This window comes from Genypterus blacodes, unplaced genomic scaffold (assembly GCF_046128005.1).
Source record: "Genypterus blacodes isolate CSIRO-AG114 ecotype Tasmania unplaced genomic scaffold, CSIRO-AGI_Gbla_v1 ptg000103l_1, whole genome shotgun sequence".
NCBI classification, from domain to species: domain Eukaryota; kingdom Metazoa; phylum Chordata; class Actinopteri; order Ophidiiformes; family Ophidiidae; genus Genypterus; species Genypterus blacodes.
In genome coordinates, this window is record NW_027466907.1 from 665,385 (window position 1) to 683,335 (window position 17,951).

A 17,951-nucleotide genomic window follows, 5' to 3' on the forward strand; every position below is an offset into this window, starting at 1 on the left:
GAGGAAGGCAACTCGCGAGGAAGCCGAGGCACATATTGGGAATTGTAGTTTTACGCTAAGCTAGCAACTGGCTATCAACTTCTCTACTGTTGTGTCTGTCTTCTATCGCCTACAACTACAGAATGAGAGACGGGCTGTGTATCGATGGCGGACAGCAATGACTGAGGAGTTTGACGAAGATGTGGTATTTGAGGTTCGTATCAGTGCTCGTTTGTTACCGAAACTTGTTATTAATGCTTTGTCATCCCATCGGAGTTTAAATAGGCACCGGTTGTCCTGTTAGCTTCCCACAGCTATCCATATAGCTTAACAAGCTAGCGGGGATGCTAGCCTCGCATAGGGTGCAGTTTGCCCTTTTGCAATGCGTTGACAATCCAAAATAAATCTAAATATCTGGCTTATTGTTCGCTGTGAGTCTGCCAAAGAGCTTTGGTGGTCATGAGAGAGGCTTAGCTGAGCGACAGAGCGCCCTATGCTCTGTGTTTCCTCGTTATCGGACTGCAAGGTAGTGAGAGGAGAGGAGAGGAGGGGTGGGGAGGACCAGAACCAATGCGTCGGTTCTGGAAAATAGAAAACATACAGCTGCGTTTGGATAGCGGGGCGTCCGACAATGCAAGTAAGTGTAATGTTCCTCCCTCGGCACGCAGTGTGTTACATACCGAGACAGGGACACAGATAGACAGGGACACTTTCCCCAGTAGCTGGGACACAACTGGGTCAGACATCCTTTCGTCACACCGCAACATGAGCTGATTTCACGGCTGACACGGTGCTGCTTCCTCTCTGCCTTCAACGAGGCGTGATTCCGTAAAAGGTTGGGATTGATTTGGACTTGGCTGCTGCAATGTTCAGGCAGGAGGGGAATGAAATAATAAAAGGCTGAAAACGTGACTGGGCTTTCACCTGTATGAGTCTGTGTGTTACTGAGCCGGCAGTCCCTCTCCCTCTCATGTCTTTGTCTCCTTGTCTCCTCCAGAACTCTCCTCTTTTCCAGTACCTGCATGACTTAGGCCACACAGACTTCGAGGCATGTCCGACAGCATCACAGGACGAGGAATATGCCGGAGACGAGACCAACCCGGACGGACTTCCACACAAATCCTCAGTGAGTGCTTAAGAAATGCATCCCACCCCTGAACACTTTGGACTGGCGGTGTTAACCTTTGGCCTCAAGGTGGTTAAATTACCATTATCTCATTCCAACTACTCCAACATGAGTACTTTATGCATCTTTACACCCCAACATCCACAGTCATCTTGCATTCTTCATTGTTTGTGATGTGTGAATAGCATTTCCCAGTTTTATTAAGGTTACAATATCATCAATTATGTCACAGTTTGTAATGACATCATGAAAGCATCAGATACAACTGTCTCTGTGATTCTGACTGACCAGCCCATTCCCCTAAAAATTACTTATTGGCTAAACATTTCTTACTCCTACACAGTGGGTTAGTCAACTAAATAAGTGCGCTGGAGCACGAGTCATCAGTATTTTCACCTCACGCAATCTATATCCCCGAGGCAAGACTGTGTGTTTACTCTCTGACTCACAGAGCCAGACAGAAAGTAATTAATTTGACACAATCAAACCAAATGTGATCACGCTCGGCTCTCTGTCTGACGTCATTTCTGCTGCCTCTACAAAATGTGTTTTGACGGGCCTGTGTGCTCTTGAACGGTACAAATTCTCCTTTCTTAGTGTCAGTTCCATTAATCTAACAGTTCCTGGCGAGGAGAGTTTGAGGCGACTTGTGATGCGTCCCAGTTGCTCGCTATCACTTGATTTGGCCTGAGCCCCTCCCCCTCCCCCCTTTGCTCCTCTTGCGACGGGAAATGGGTTTGTGTTCACTCGGTCCGGGAACTTTCCGTCCGTGTCACGCTTCCTCTCTGCCCGCTGTTATTCTAAGGAGTTAAGGAGGATGAGAGATTTAGACGAGGCAGGAAAGCTTTCTCGCTCGTCCCTCTGCAATCGGCTTCCTGAGAGCTCCAGATAGTGGTGGAGCAGAGGCAAACACCTTGTACACACAATACACACCGCAGCCTGTGCTTCATTACATTACCAGTAAAGGTTGATGAAGGTTATCACAGCTGTCTTAAGCCCAACTGCCGTCCATCGTTTGGGTTTCGTCATTGCGTGTGCGTCCTTGGGTTTATACAGTATGCTCATGTTTTGGAGGTTAATGCGATGGGATCAATAGAGCGATGCAGGTGTAATTACATTAAGCAGTAATGTACTTACGCTGGCGTTAGCCCAGAAGTTTCCAAGTGGAAGGTAACCGGAGGCTCCTGGTTCAGGTGACAGGACCGGTTTACACAAAGGTGACAAACGCCACTTCACTCACAACTCTGAAGGTGTTGATCGAACTGTAAAGTAGTGAGACAGCTGACAACAAGTACATTGTCACATTCATGATGTCGTTACACATGTAGTTATTTTTGATCAGTGCTTTCGTAGACAATTGACGAATAAACTGTGTGCAAGTAAGAATGTATTCTATAATTGAACGTATACAAAAGCTTTGAATAAGTCGTTTTATTAAAGCAGCTTGTTATTCAATTTGTGTATCTTATCACCACATGGGGCCTGTTTAAGCCTCTGTGGTTGTAGAGCTTGAGTACCTTAAATGTACACCGGAGAATCACTGTGCAGCAACATGGTGCCGCTCCTTCTTGCTGTCTGTCCATTAAATCACATGATGAAGATTAAGAGTGTGTGTGTGTGTGTGTGTGTGTGTGTGTGTGTGTGTGTGTGTGTGTGTGTGTGTGTGTGTGTGTGTGTGATTAGCTGCTTTGATAATTGAAAGAGAAGAACCAGAGGCAGAGTAGGTATGGCCATCTTTGCGCACACAAACACACAGTGGGGTGAGGCCGATCATCCCTGCTGTTTGAGTCCCGCTGATCAATATGGCTACGGAATTGACAATGACAACACTTGTGCTTCACAAGCCACAGAAGAAGGATCGGCCAGTCTGGATCAATAAGGAAGTCCTGCTTAACACACACACACACACACACACTCACATACACACTCATAGACAGAGGATACTAATGTGATGGAGGAGCTTCTTAAACAGAGATTGAATAGATGCAGTAAAGTCTTAATGGGATTAGGGAACAATAAACCCTTTTCATTATTAGTCAATGGACTGTGGGGGATTTTTCAGGGCAGATTTGTCAGCAGTGTCTGAAATGTGAAGCTTGAGATTAGTTTCTCTCTTTTCTGTTTGGATTTCTCAAGAGTGTTTACAGTTCCCTGCGCTGCCAATGAAGAGACCCGACTCCCAGGAAGCAGGGAAAAACGTGTGTGTGTGCGTGTGCGTGTGCGTGTGCGTGTGCGTGTGCGTGTGTGTGTGTGTGTGTGTGTGTGTGTGTGTGTGTGTGTGTGTGTGTGTGTGTGTGTGTGTGTGTGTGTGTGCGCGTGTGCGTGTGCGTGTGCGTGCGGCTCTCCTGTAAAGCCCTCCCATCTAGTTTCCCACCATGTTAAAGCTATGTAACAAGGTCTACTTTCTTTGACTGATATTTCAATGTAAACATTCAGTTATTGGATCAAAATGGAGATTCACTGAAGTTGTGTTTTTGTGTACGATCTGAGGCTGAATGATGCAACCACACATTGCTCTTATTGTTGTTCCCTGAAAGAGTTTCCTGGGATACTCTTTTTCTCTCTCTCTGTGTGTGTGTGTGTGTGTGTGTGTGTGTGTGTGTGTGTGTGTGTGTGTGTGTGTGTGTGTGTGTGTGTGTGTGTGTGTGTGTGTGTGTGTGTGTGTGTGTGTGTGTGTGTGTGTGTGTGTGTGTGTGTGTGTGTGTGTGTGTGTGTGTGTGTGTGTGTGTGTGTGTGTGTGTGTGTGTGGGAAAGAAGGATTCACTCCAAAATGATAGAAAGACTTGCAGGTGAAAGGTTTTTGTCTTTTAATCTGTGAAGTGTTTTAACCGTAACACCTCATTAATCCATCAGGGTGACAAATAATTAAAAGCTTCACATTAAACTGGAATGCAGCCCATAGTTTATGGAGTAAAGTGTCCCCCTTTGACTGCAGGGAGGACACTTATGGAGCCTGGCTGAAGCCTTGTGGCGGTGGAGCCCGTTGCACCAGGCCACCGCCTCTCGTAAACTGGAGCAACAACTGGTGAGTCCAAAGAATAGCTGGAGACAAACCTGCTTTTATTTTGAAATCAAAAAAATCCCTTTGAAGCTCAGTTTTCAAGCGGCCTTCGTTTCCCCCCGCAGGACTGTGCGTTTGGCCAGTACTCGGTGAGGTGCATTCTGGACCAAGACGTCCTGCTGCAGGAGGATGTGGAGCTGATTGAGCTGTTGGATCCCAGCTTGCTCACCTTGGGCTGTTCGCCCTCTGGCTCCCCCAGCCGAGCGAGCACCCTGCCCAGGCCGGGCCTCATCGCCAGCCCCTCACTATGGTACAATACACTGATAGGATGATGGGAAGTGTGCACGCACAGATTTTATTGAAAAGTGAATCGCGATGCAAGAACCAGTTTTCGTGAGGTTAATGCTCAATTTGCGAAGACAATCATTAGAAGAAGTGATTTTGTTGAAGGTATGAGCGACAGGTTTCTGCTGACATTGATCAAAATGTCTTCCTCCTCTGCTCACACAGGGACATGGCTGGGCTGGTTGGCCTGGCTGCAGTGCTGCTGGGTCTCTGCTCCATCTCTGAGGGGCTGTGGTCCGTGGCGGCGGCCCCCTGGGGTCTGGCCCTATTGGGTTGCGTGGGTTTGAGGGGGGCGTCGCTTTGGAGACAGGGCTGCATGCAGAGGGCGATGCATGGCAGGGCCACGCAGCTTCACACTCTGGTCCACAACAGCAAGATGCTGACGTGCCTGTCCCGCAAAGCCCTGCGCCTGGTGCAGGAGACGGAGGTGATCTCCAGAGGATTCACCCTGTAAGTGTGCTCTCTTTATGTCCACTACACATCCAACAAATCCATACAGGAGCATTCACAGCATCGCTTAGGTCAAGATTACCCAAGATTTCTATTGTAGGCCAAGACCAAGTCGTCAAGACATTTAACTATATGTCATAATGGGGGCGAGTCCTAAAGCGCAAAGCCTCATTTAATATGTTGGGCAATGGAAATTGCTTCATGTGACCATCTGCCCTCATTCATAAACAGTTTACTACGTTATTCTTCAAACTATTCATGCAAACACAAGTTTCAATCTGACTGTAGTTTCTGAGGTCACACTTTAAACTGCACTCTGTTGAGACATTTTAGTGATGAATACACATTACATTATAGCCTTTCAGTTGATTAGTCACTTTATTTGAACGGAAGACTTTGACCTGATCACACCTCCACCTCCCCAGGCATCAGTATTGATCCATGGAGCACGTTTCTGTGTTCTCACCGTGTTTACAAAAAACAAACCCCTTTGTGTTGTGTACATGTCTGAATCGTTGTGTGCGTGTGTGTGTGTGTGTGTCCTGTAAAGTCTTGCGTGTTGTCTTCAGTGTTGTGTCGTTATGTGTTGTGTGTTCCCCCTGCCTCTCTGGGACGTCTGCACAGTTGTATCACATTTCACTTGTCAAGTTTGCTCGACAGGGTGAGTGCGGCCAGCTCCTTTAGCAGGGCGGGGACGGGGGCGGGGCCACGGGGGCAGCAGCTGATTGGACTGAGGAAGGTCTTGTACCGGGCGCTCCGCTCGGCCTTCCGAGCCTCGCGTAGAGCCACCTGTCACATGCTCAAGGCATATCCTTTACCTCAGGCTTCTCAAGATGCCATGACCTTTGACCTAATTGGCTTTTTGTTGTCAGCTGCCTTCTGTGTACGTTTCCTTTAGCAAACATCTTCTTCTTCCTCCCATTTCTACACATTGACCCTTCTCCTGACTTTGCACAGCATTGGGAGGAGTTTTATAAATGAACTATTCAGGATGTTTATATGCACGTTTGTTGACCAGTGATGCATCTATTTTTCTAGTATTGTGCCCAGAACTGAAGCTTTGCATTTTACAAACAGAGTCTAGTGTAGAATGTGGTGCAAAGAAACACAACATCTTTAAAATCCAAAGTGTAAGAAAGCCGCCTCCTCCAACATTCCTTTGATCCTGAAAATACGCCGTGCCCTTTGCCTTTTTCCCAGATTTGCTTTCCATTTGTCTTGGGGTTTTGGAATATCATGAATCATGTGTGAATTTGCTCTCTGCTCACATATCAGTCATTTATATATTAGAAAATGTCTCCAGGGCAGAACTGTGTGTCTTGTCTCTTGAGGTTTAGAGCTGTGAGGAAGAGAATGTAGAATCTACCAGGTTGAGGTTATGAATCCCTGTTCAGACTTTATGTTGTGAGATATTCTTGTCACGGAATAGTGATGGGTCCTTAACGCCCCCCAACGTTCCCTCTGAACTCTGAGATCGATAATGTGACCAACTACGTGTCTGCGGTGCCTCTGAAGGAGCTCGGGCTCGGCCTGGGAATTGAGCATCTGAGCGACGAGCAGGCGCAGGAGCTGACCGACGACTACAGCCTGCCTGCCCTGAAGGTAAGTTTGACCTGAAAGGAAAGAGAAGGAAGCACAAGGGGGATGACTGAAAATAGAAAAAGAACGCTCAGAGGATTTTATTAATTATGCTGATGTTTGCCTTCTTACAGATGCTGTTCCAGCTGTGGGTGGCACAAAGCTCAGAATGTTTCCGTCGCCTGGCTCTTCTGTTGTCACCACGGCGGCTAGAGGAGCCTACAGAGGGCGTGGACAGCGACGAAGCTCCTCCCCCTGTGCCCGCTCTGCACCGGGCCATAGTCGCGGTGACCCAGCCGCTCCACCAAGCGCTGGGCGGCTGCCTCAGCGAAGTGCAGCGCAGCTACGACTTTCACCGCCACTTCGAGATGCAGCCGAGGGCGTCGGGCTCGGACAGGATGGGCAGAGCCAGGGAGAAGTGCAGGGAGCTCAACATCCTGCACACCTCCATACGCAGCCTTCAGCTGCACCTCAAGGCTTTGCTCAGCGAGTGAGAGAGACGCGCGCACATACACACACACACACTTCTAAATCCTACTTAGTCCAGTCGTGGATAAATGATCTTAATGGCGATACTGGCTGCAATAATAGTACAGTGAGAGCAAGTTTTGGGGAATTTGGGCAAAATAAGTCCAAACTATTTTTTTTGTAAGTTTAGGCATTTTGAAGATTGTGGCAGACTGTTCAGGACTGTAGGTCTTGAATGGACTCTTATGGATCTATGAACATGAGTCAACGCCTCTAAAAGCGCCTCTGCATGAAGTTTAGCCAGATATAAATATGTTCACCTTTGCCTCAGGAAGTGTGTCCCTATAACCTTTTATGATTGCCTTTAGGATGATCATCCTGGAGGACGACCTGGAGAAGCTGATGGTGTCCAAGGAGCTGCTGGACCTGCAGTGTGAGGGCTACCAGGAGCTCAGTGACCGTCTTCACCAGCTGCAGCCGCACATGCAGGCCAGCGCCGGCTGCTGGGAGGACACCATCAGCCAGGTGGAGCGCATGCTGAGACGGGCCAACTCATGTCCAGGTGAATAGGAAGAATGCACGCACGCACGCACGCACGCACGCACGCACGCACGCACGCACGCAAGCGCACACACACACACAAAGTGGTCGAACTTTCTATTAGAACAACACCTAGTGTTTGTTAGTTGTTTCCTCGGTTACGGGGGATATTTTTAGTGCAGACTTATCCTATCCTTATCAGCACTAAGACTATTCCTAGTCCTAGAGGAAGTGGCTCCTTCAGAATATAGGACACACAGCAGCCGGAGCAGACAAAGACCGTGAACACAATGACCCAGTTTGAGTTTGAACTGAGCTCACATCTTTGTTGTTGCTGGAATAACCAAAGTGCACACCGTCCCTGCAGGCAACGCTGAGAGTGCACCACAGTGCACCGCTCCTCTGCCCCAGATCCCCGACGCGCCTCCATCCTTCCCCTTGATCCTGGAGAACGACCCTGTGCCCGAGGAGCTGGTAAGATCAAACATCTACATCTGGGTCTCCACGCTACATTTACCTGACAGGCTGTAAAGCTCAGTTTTGCTCATATATTGAACACATTTACAATCTCCTTGTGTCTGCACTGAGCCCTCCGGACTAAAACTGAATCCTTCCCCTTTGTTTGACTTCACCAGGAGTTGGAGGCCTATGTGTCCGACTCGGACTCGGATGGCGAAGGCAGAGGGACCTGGTGTGACGTGCTGTCACCAGAGGATCGGGAACGTCAGCGCCGGGAGAGGGAGGAGTCCCGCCGTGTCCTGTCGGAGCTCAAAGCGGTGCTGGGCTTCCGTGCCTCAGAGAGTGAGAGGATGAAGAGGAAGCAGCTGCTCTTTAATGACCAAGGTCTGTGCTGTCCCATGTGGCAGGGATTTGAAAGGCCATGAGTCAAGAGTTAGATGGCTGATATACTTTTTCTTCTTTCTTCTAGCCGCTGTGTCACCTTCAAGTCATACAGGCACATCAGATCTTTGTTCCGCAAGCAGATCGTCAGACGCTCCAACTTCTGTGGGTTCACATGAAACCTGTGATGAAGAGGGCAACCATGTATCCAAGTGCACTACAGGAAATGAGGAGGAAGGAAAGGAAGACGGGGTGAGTCCTGCCCCCTCTGTGGAGCCGATGACAGAGTTCAGCTGTGGTTTGGAGGTGGCAGAGGGGGAGGGAGGAACTTCACTAGAAGCCTGCACAGGAGGAGGAGGAGGAGGGGGAGGAGGAGGAGGATCTGAGCTGTACCAATATGATGGTGTCCCAGAGGAGGAAGGGGACAGTCAGAACGGCCTGGATTTCCTCCTGAATCCCAGAGTCCCGGCTCTCACCGTGATGGACAGACTGACCGAGCTGCACGGCTCCGAGGCCCTCAGCTTCAGCTCCGCCCTCGCCGCTCAGGTGGCGGCGCGCTCGCACGCGCTCATCAAGATGGAGGAGCAGACATTCGGAGATGAGGAAGACAAGGAGGAGAGTGGGAGAGAAACTCCTGAGGAGGACTAGAACCTTTGAATCCTGCTGCTTTAAGCAAACACTGAGCAGAGTCTGTCCATGTGTGATTGTCTGGGTGTGTTTATCGATGGCTCTATGTTACGTCTTCACTGTTTTGGTGTGGAGAACATAAATCACGCCACTCCATCACCGTCCATCTTAATATTACCCACAATTCCTACTGCTCTCTTGCTGTTCAAACTCAGGTACCAGAACCACTAAAACAAATTATGATCTTATGGGTCAGGAAACCAGAATGTCTGCAGATTACATGATGACGTCCACAGCGCCTATTTTGTTCACAATCCCACAGTCGGTGGAAGCCCATTCATGCCAGCCAAAACAGATCAAAGTCCAAAGTAAGATTATGACCTGCAGAGTTGAGATATAATATTAGAAATTCAAACTTCTAGTACTAAAAACTGAAATACTAAAAAGAAGGAGATGGGTCAGAATTTTGACTTTGCCATTATTGAGATACTGATACTCAAAATGATAAAGTCAGAGTTTGAACCTCACTAAATGCATGACCGGATGTGGACCTCATAAATCACTACTTGGTACAATAAGCCAGAACTGTGACACATTAAGTCAAGATGTTAACTCACTAAGTCAGATTTATTAGACACAAAGTCAAAGTTTCATCTCCAGAGCCAAGATTCTGATTTCAGTCATGAGTTTACAGCACCAAGTCAGAATTGTGACCTACTAAGACAATTAAGATGCTATTTTCATATTCTGAATTAGATTCATGTTTTAAATCAAATTTAACTTTCTCACCATTATAATTATGTCAAATGGTTTATTTTTAAGTTAAGTGTTCATTTTGATCAACTATAACAAGATTTCCAAATTGTTTTTCCCTGACAGGAATGAGCTTCCATAGAATTCATTTTTGAAGTATCTTTTATAAACCGTCATATAAAAGAAATAATATCATAATATCTGCGATCACTCAAAGAAAATGCTGAACACTACTGACTTAATATTATAGCAGACACACACACACACACACACACACACACACACACACACACACACACACACACACACACACACACACACACACAATTGTTGAGAGAGACAACTGAAAGAAGAGGAAGTGTAATGCTATTTTTACTATTCGGTCTTTTCTGCGATTCATCTCTCTGCTCTGAATTGGACACAACAGAGGTAACGGTAATGTGGACCGGACACGTCGCCAAACATACACTCACATCCGATTTGGAAACACATCTTATCTAGAGTATTGTATTGTGAGAGGAATTCACTCCCTCTGTCTGTGTTTACAGGGGTGCACTCAGTGGAAACGTCAGGAAGCCCTGTTTGGTTTTGACTCGACACTTTATGGACAGAATCGGTTTTGCGTGCTGCTATGGTTAAAAAAAATCAAACGCTATACCTGTGCGGTTATAGGTACAACAAAAAGGAGGACGATAAGTGACATTTTGGCTCATGTGAGGGCAAGCTGTAACCTTATGTCTCAAGAGTGTGCTGCTCTCTGACAGCCCTGATGTATGCCCACTCACCTCCCACCCTCCCAGTCTTTCTTGTCACCATGTCTGCCTTTCCCGACCCCCCTCTAATGGAGAGGTCTACCCCTCCTGCATTTTCCTATGTGAAATAAAATGCCATTCTGGAAGTGTATACGTGTTTGGTGTATGCTTTAATTCCTCTCTGACACGGGAAAGCCCTCAGGTTTCACAGTCTGACTCTGGAGGATAAGGGGGTTATGTGGGGGATCGGGTAGACGAGAGGAGAGAGGTGAGGGTCAAGCCTAGTGTAAGGGTTACTTGATAGCGTTGTGGGGCTCTACATTTGTTTGACTCATAGCAGCTGGTGCTCCCCGTTAAGCTGCCCCTGTCCCCCGTTTCCTGCAAAAGCTCAAACCTATGAGCCCCCCTGCCTTTGGGTTTTAATGCCTTTGAGATTGGGGAATAGAACTCTTCAGTAACTTGAGCTTGGTTTCCATGACTAACAGGTTGGTAAGAGGGGGGGGGGGGGGGTCCTTCCCTCTGAGCCCATTTTTACAAACGTGCAAGGAGCATTCCACTCGAAGAAACGTGCATCAAGGAGCACAAACACAACCAGGCAAGTTTTTAGTGACATTTTTTAACCGATCTATTTAATCTACAGAGATTTGGTGACATCTAGTGGACATTTTTTGTACTGCTACTAGAGCTTTTTTGCAACATCTGCAATAGGATAGTCGAGCGTTTGTGAGAGAAGATATCAAATCATCCATCAGAATATTCATAGAAATGAGTTCCCCCATATGTTTTGACTATGTTACGCCCATGAATCATCGCAATTAACGTCTAGAATTAGATATTCTTATTTTATTAAATATTTGTACTTGAGTTGAGTTATTCAATTTAATACATACTGAAGACGAACACTCAACTACTATGACATTTTCCGGTTAAATAAATAATTGCATTCATGCGTTTTTCTAAAACAACTTTGACGCCCCCCTTAGCTGAGTCAGCATGTTTTACTTCGTGTTGCCTTTGCTTACTCTCAATACGGTATGACGTCTGAAGGATAGAAGTCGAAAATAGAAGGTTCCTGTGCTATCAATTGTTTATATGTTGTTTGTAAGCGATATTAAAACAAAAGCGGAAATACCGCATGTTTTATTTAGCGGTTTTCTTATTTTAATCAAGAAGTACATTGTGCGCCACGGCACTTTTAATACAAACATTCAGCTACAGTTATACTAAAACCGAGTGTCCCTGAAGGTACAATCACACACAACTCCCACAAACCTTTGCGCTTCCTTTTCCAGCAGCGCCTGTGAACATGGCGGACGTGGTGGCGGAGCTGGTAGTGGAGGAGAAACCTGTTCAGGACCGGGAGCTGAACGGGGAGGTGGAGGAGCGAGAGGAGACAGAGCCGGTGGAGGAAGCAGCCAAAAAGAAAAAGAAAAAGAAGAAGAAGAACAAGGCGGCAGTGACAGGTGAGTGAGTCAGGAGGAGTTTGCTGCTAACATGCTAACGTCAGAGGCGCACCAAGCAAGCAGGTGTTGGCCAGAAACACGCAGGAAATCATCCGAACTTGCCTTCAAAATAAGATAATTAACGAGAAACAGTCGTTAAAGATGTCCCATTCTTTACACGCTGCTTTAATTCTGCTTTGACTTAACCGAAAATATATATGAAAGTGAAAAATATATCAGTATTGACATTTGCTGCTGTGGATAAGGAAGCGAAGTGGGCAGGGCTCAAGTACAGGAAAACTGGAAAATACGTTTGTGGACAAAACGTCAATGAAACCGACGGATGCGCACTTATGAGAGCTGCGTTAGTTTGACTATCTGACACTACAAAAATGTATTTCATGTGTTATAACATAGGAACACCGTCTTCGTTATTGTACATCTATGAATGGATCTCAGTAATGCATACCTTTACTCTGAAATGTATTTCGGAAGTGTTGTGATTGACTGCAGTGAGCTTTACGCTGGTCCTGATTAGCCATGCGGGCACCGATCGGTCACTGTGGCCTTATGAAACTCACCGGGCTTTGCTCAGAGCCCAAGCCAGGAACAGTGACACAAAATCGGGATGATAGAAACTAGAGCACCCGCCCGAGTGGAGACGGAACACGCTCAGAACCAGCCAGCGGCTCGGTGTTTATCCAGCCTAGTGTTCGTGTTTCGTAATTCCAGCCTGTGACAGATGTGTTATGTAAGGCTACAGACTCCATCAAACAGCCGAGATGCTTCACAACTCCACAGTCTCCCCGGAAACCATCATTTCATACCAAATCGCCGTTTTCAGCTCTTCTGTTGTGCAGTGCTGTTGGCTTATCTGCTCCCTTTGCACGACATTGGCTTAAATCACTATGCACACGAGGGCGGTTTTCACCCAGTGTGCTGATGGAGGACTGTGGTGCTTTGCTGTCATAGATTAAATGGTTTTATTGTCAAATCTGTGGGCACGGCACCCAAACAAAGCTCTTCAGGTTGTGTGTGTGTGACTGCGTGTTTCCTGCATGGCTGTAATTGTCTTGAGTTCATTTCTATTTAAGTGTTGTAATATGATAATACATCTTGAGTCATGATGGAAGCTTGGAATGTCGAGCAAGAACCTGAGAAGTCAAACCAAGGAGGATTTTTTATTTTTCTCCTATCATAATCCAGGCCATGCTAGTTGCTATGAGACGTCTTTTTTTCCTGACTGGTGTTTTGATGACAGTGACTTGCTGATGTAACGTTCAGGTTCTGATCCACGTCTGATCTGTCCTTGCTGCAGGAGCCGAAGCAGATGGCGTCCCTGAAGTGAGCAAACAGCTTGAGAAACAGGCCATCGAAGACAAGGAGGAGGACGGGGAGGAAGGTGTGTTCACAAACCCATCCTCACACACGCCACGACCACGCCGTGATCACACCATGTCAAACATTATTTGGTATAACAGCGGTGTGTTCTTGTTAACAGATGGAGATGATGGAGAAAACGCGGCAGGGAAGAAGAAGAAGAAGAAAAAGAAGAAGAAAGGACGTAAGTGAAATCTGACTGGGAGAAAGACCCAGCAGGGGAGAACTGAGGAAGAGCCTTCACTTCTGTCTGATCTGGGATACAGTCAAATCTCCTGAGAGTCATTCATCTCCTCCTGTGTGTCAAACAGCCAAAGTTCAGACTGACCCCCCGTCTGTGCCCATCTGTGAGCTGTACCCGGGCGGGGTCTTCCCCATCGGGCAGGAGTGTGAATACCCCACCTTACAGGACGGGTAAGGACAGCACAGAGACAGGAGTTTTGGTCAGGCTGTAATATCAGGAGGGATTTGAATTATGTCGTTCAGGGAGTTGACAGTGGTAGAAGCTACAGTATGTTCATGAATGCTTCAGAGGTAATACATGGTCAGACCTGCTGTAGTTGTGTTAGGAACACCTGCACCATCCAGTGGGAGAGGTTAGTTGTGTTGGAGGTGAAGTTTATTCAGCCTGCTGGTGACTGCAGTGACTCCAGATGAGAGAGAAGATAACGTCCACATCCTTTATGAGACTGAGCTTGTGGTTTGTGTCCCCAGGCGCAGTGCGGTGTGGCGTACGACCAGCGAGGAGAAGCGCGTCCTGGACAAGGCCAACGAGGAGGTGTGGAGCGACTTCAGACAAGCAGCCGAGGCACACAGACAAGTGCGCCAACACGTCCGCAGCTTCATCAAACCTGGCCTGACCATGATCGAGATCTGGTGAGCCTCCGCTCGCCGGCGTGTCCCGGGCGACGGTACACATTTGATTTCCGTTTGCTGTCTGCTTCATTCTGTCGCCCACTCCCTTCGCAGCGAGCGGTTGGAGGATTGTTCCCGAAAGCTGATAAAGGAGAACGGACTGAACGCCGGCCTGGCTTTCCCCACCGGCTGCTCCCTGAACCACTGTGCTGCTCACTACACCCCCAACGCCGGAGACACCACCGTCCTGCAGTACGACGACGTCTGCAAGATCGACTTTGGCACACACATCAACGGTACAACAACAACACAAACACGCTTGTGCCATAGAACTGAAAAGTGAAGGCCTGTTTTCATGTTTTGCTGTGTTTCCAGGCCGAATCATCGACTGTGCCTTCACCGTGACCTTTAACCCAAAGTACGATAAGCTGCTGGAGGCCGTGAGAGACGCCACCAACACCGGAATCAAAGTACGACTCAAACGCAGATGGGGCTCGCCGACATGACGCCGCTGGATCACATTCACCATTGACGCTCACGTTTTCCTCTCATTGCAGAATGCCGGGATCGACGTGCGCCTCTGCGACATCGGAGAGGCGATTCAAGAAGTGATGGAGTCCTACGAGGTGGAGCTGGACGGCAAAACGTACCAAGGTTTGTCCTCACGCACACTGAGGGACACAGTCTTACAAAATCAGCTTCAGTAGTTAAGATTCAATTTGTTTGTGTGTTTACGTCTGACACACACTGATTTTGTTGCAGTAAAGCCAATCCGAAACCTGAACGGGCATTCAATCGGTCAGTACAGAATCCACGCTGGTAAGACTGTGCCCATCGTGAAGGGAGGAGAGGCCACAAGGATGGAGGTGAGGAAACAAACGCCGCTGCAGAGTGATGCCATTTCACAAACTGACACGAGTCTCTGAAAGTCGCTCTACATGAGGTCACAGGTTTATATTTAGACACAAATATGATCACCGTTGTGTTGTCTCATGACATCATCGCAGCTTGTGTGATGTCGCTCCATAGAGGATGATGGAGGTGTGTCAGGTGCATAACTTCCATCTTTGCGCTGTTAAAGAAGTGAGAACATGGATCTGCAGTGCATCACCTTTAATCTGTGCTTAAGTCAAGAATCTGACTGATCTGTTTGATGCTGTAGGAGGGAGAAGTCTACGCCATCGAGACGTTTGGGAGCACAGGGAAGGGCGTGGTCCACGATGACATGGAGTGTTCTCATTACATGAAGAACTTTGATGTTGGCCACGTCCCCATTAGGTAAGAACGTTTATTTACACCAGGGTGGAGATGAGGAGAGAGCCGGGCTCACCTACTTCCTGTTTCCTCAGGCTGCCCAGAGCCAAGCACCTGCTGAACGTCGTCAACGAGAACTTTGGCACGCTGGCTTTCTGCCGGCGTTGGTTGGACCGGCTGGGCGAGAGCAAGTACCTGATGGCCCTGAAGAACCTGTGCGACCTGGGCATCGTGGACCCCTACCCCCCGCTGTGCGACACCAAGGGCTGCTACACGGCTCAGTTTGAGCACACCATCCTGCTCAGGCCCACCTGTAAGGAGGTGGTGAGTCGGGGCGACGACTACTGACACAACCTCACCCCCCCAACCGACCGACCGACCGACCGCACCACTACCACCGCACAGCACCACCACCCTGTCAGCCAACCGAGAGTCAACCCACACCAACTCAGCCTGAAACATGAGAGCTTTTTCAAAAAAAGGATGCGGTTGTTTCATTATGTTTGTTCAGGATGCCAAATGCTACACTACCCACAATGCTTTTCAAGCACGATTTACAGCTTGCATGGAGGCGGGACTGGCTTTCTACCAACCACAGGTAAAGAAGTGGAGCGTGTGGAAACTGTGACGTGTCCCTCCAGCTTCTCAAAGACTCTCCTCGCTAAAGCCTTTGGTTTAACACTTTTGCATATTTAAGTTTTTGCTGCACTGCAACCTGAGTATTCTAGCAGCTGCTGAGTGGGAAATCCCTCAAAACCCTTCAGTTTCTACGGCGCCATGGTGAGCCTGCAGTACTTAGTGCTACCATTGAATTAAGCACAAATGATTCTGATGGTTTACAGAAAGTTCTTGGGCTGATAGTTGAAAGTGGATGTCTCCTCCGTCTGAGCTTTTGGTGTTGCTATAGTAACACCATCTCCATACAGACCCCAGGCACCTGCAGCTGTACGTTTGGCTTCTGTGGCTCCAGGAGGCTCCGCCCCCGTGGCCCAATCATTTTACTTTCTTTGATATTTGTAAAATATCTTTGAAATGGCTGCTGCTGCAGTTTGCTTCAGTTTGAAATCCCTGACAATGTTTTTGTAAGAAATGAAAAGATTAAAAATAATTTTCCTCATGCACTGCCCTTGTGATTTGTCTGTAATCGGTCTGCATTAACAGGCAGATTAGAGCAGTCAGTCCTCTCCGGCTGCTTTTCAGTCCCACCCTTTAATTCTAGATTGTTTCTTTTCAACAGTAAACAAGACGAGATTCTGATTCTGTTCCCTTCAGCGACCCTTTCACTGGGTTCACACTTCATACGGGTGCTGGAAATCCTTCAATGCTTTAATATTAATGTGGTGTTTTCGAGGTCTGAGAAGTGCTTGGATTTTGAATAAAGTGCTTGAAATTAAATTGTAATTGCATTATTTTATAATCAATCGCCATCTAGGTAAATAAGCTAAAGAAGTATGTGTGTAGCTCATCGCTCTGGCTCCAGCATCACTTGTCATGGTGCCTTTTGGTAGAACTAAGAAGAAAATGGAGTCATATCTCCTTACCACAGCAATAACCCACAACCATGTGGTCATGAAGCAGGGTCTGCTGTAGAAGGAGACAAAATTACAATTCTTAAAAACACTTTTGTGACATGCACACACATTAGTTGATAAGTTGTGTCACATCAGCGCTTTCTCCATGAGACAGATCAGCTGGCTGAAGGTCTGGCCCTATCAGCAGAGGGATCGGTGGCCTCCATCTCCTGCTGAAGCGTCCTAACCTCTCTCTCTCGGCCCTGGGTGCGGTGTAAAGAGTTTTCCCTGAAATGGAGTCATCTGTGACCATAAGTCAGACAGACCGGTTTGACTGAATCTCACCCATCCACTCTCTGATGGGTCCTGTCCACTTACTGAGCTCAGCTGTGGCTCCATTAGAAGAGAGAGTGGTTGAGTGGATGTGGTCTGGACTCTGTGGAGGAGAGTTCTGCTTTGAGAGCCATTGTAGATGGCCTCAAGGTTCCTGGTTTGAATCCAGGCTAAGCCCAGAACTGCATCTTCTTCGCTGTGTGTGGTGGCGGAGATGTGTGTGGCTGTAGTGTGTGTGCACTCTGGGGTTGGTCTCCCAGCAGTTAAGGAGATGGAAGAAGGGCGTTAAGAAAACCATTTAACTTTTGATTTCGGTCACAGAAACAAAAGAAAGGATGAAAAACATTTCATAAGCCCTTGTTCCATCGCCCCAACCGCAGTATATATATATACACACCCACACACAAACTTCTGAATGGCCAGGTCCCTTATGGACACTGTCACATCTTGACCCATTGAGCAACAGAACTGGGGAAAGTCACTAAGTTTGTCTGCTTAGTTTTGGATCAACAATATATTGGATCAACAATCCAATATATATTATGATATAAATATTTGTATTTGCCGTGTGCCTATATATTTACTGGTTGTTTTTATGACTCGGCTTAGTTTGATTTGGTGATGTGTGTTTAATGTTTTGAGAAAATGTGCGTGTAAAATCTGCAATTCTGTCTGTACTGGTATTATCCTTACGTAAACAAAATAAGACAAAGTGAC

General features: G+C 47.4%; 2 protein-coding genes across 3 annotated transcripts; both read left to right on the forward strand.

Annotated features, from left to right (window-relative positions):
• The first annotated feature begins 33 nt into the window (after positions 1-33).
• Positions 34-10,034, forward strand: vezt (vezatin, adherens junctions transmembrane protein). 2 transcript variants are annotated; one of them, XM_076160059.1, is made up of 12 exons: positions 34-193; positions 977-1,105; positions 4,041-4,130; positions 4,232-4,416; positions 4,617-4,901; positions 5,550-5,707; positions 6,355-6,503; positions 6,614-6,969; positions 7,316-7,509; positions 7,855-7,961; positions 8,123-8,330; positions 8,416-10,034. In XM_076160059.1, the coding sequence occupies exons 1-12, from the start codon at positions 158-160 to the stop codon at positions 8,973-8,975; spliced, it is 2,457 nt and encodes an 818-aa protein (XP_076016174.1). In that variant the 5' UTR covers positions 34-157; the 3' UTR covers positions 8,976-10,034. The 2 variants fall into 2 exon arrangements, with proteins under 2 accessions (XP_076016174.1, XP_076016175.1); XM_076160060.1 differs by having other exon boundaries at positions 5,562-5,707.
• Positions 10,035-11,737: 1,703 nt separating this feature from the next.
• metap2a (methionyl aminopeptidase 2a) lies at positions 11,738-16,785 on the forward strand. Its single transcript, XM_076160061.1, has 11 exons — positions 11,738-11,922; positions 13,220-13,303; positions 13,403-13,465; positions 13,593-13,695; positions 13,996-14,157; positions 14,251-14,432; positions 14,512-14,606; positions 14,694-14,790; positions 14,899-15,002; positions 15,299-15,414; positions 15,486-16,785. The coding sequence occupies exons 1-11, from the start codon at positions 11,766-11,768 to the stop codon at positions 15,736-15,738; spliced, it is 1,416 nt and encodes a 471-aa protein (XP_076016176.1). The 5' UTR covers positions 11,738-11,765; the 3' UTR covers positions 15,739-16,785.
• Positions 16,786-17,951: the final 1,166 nt, after the last annotated feature.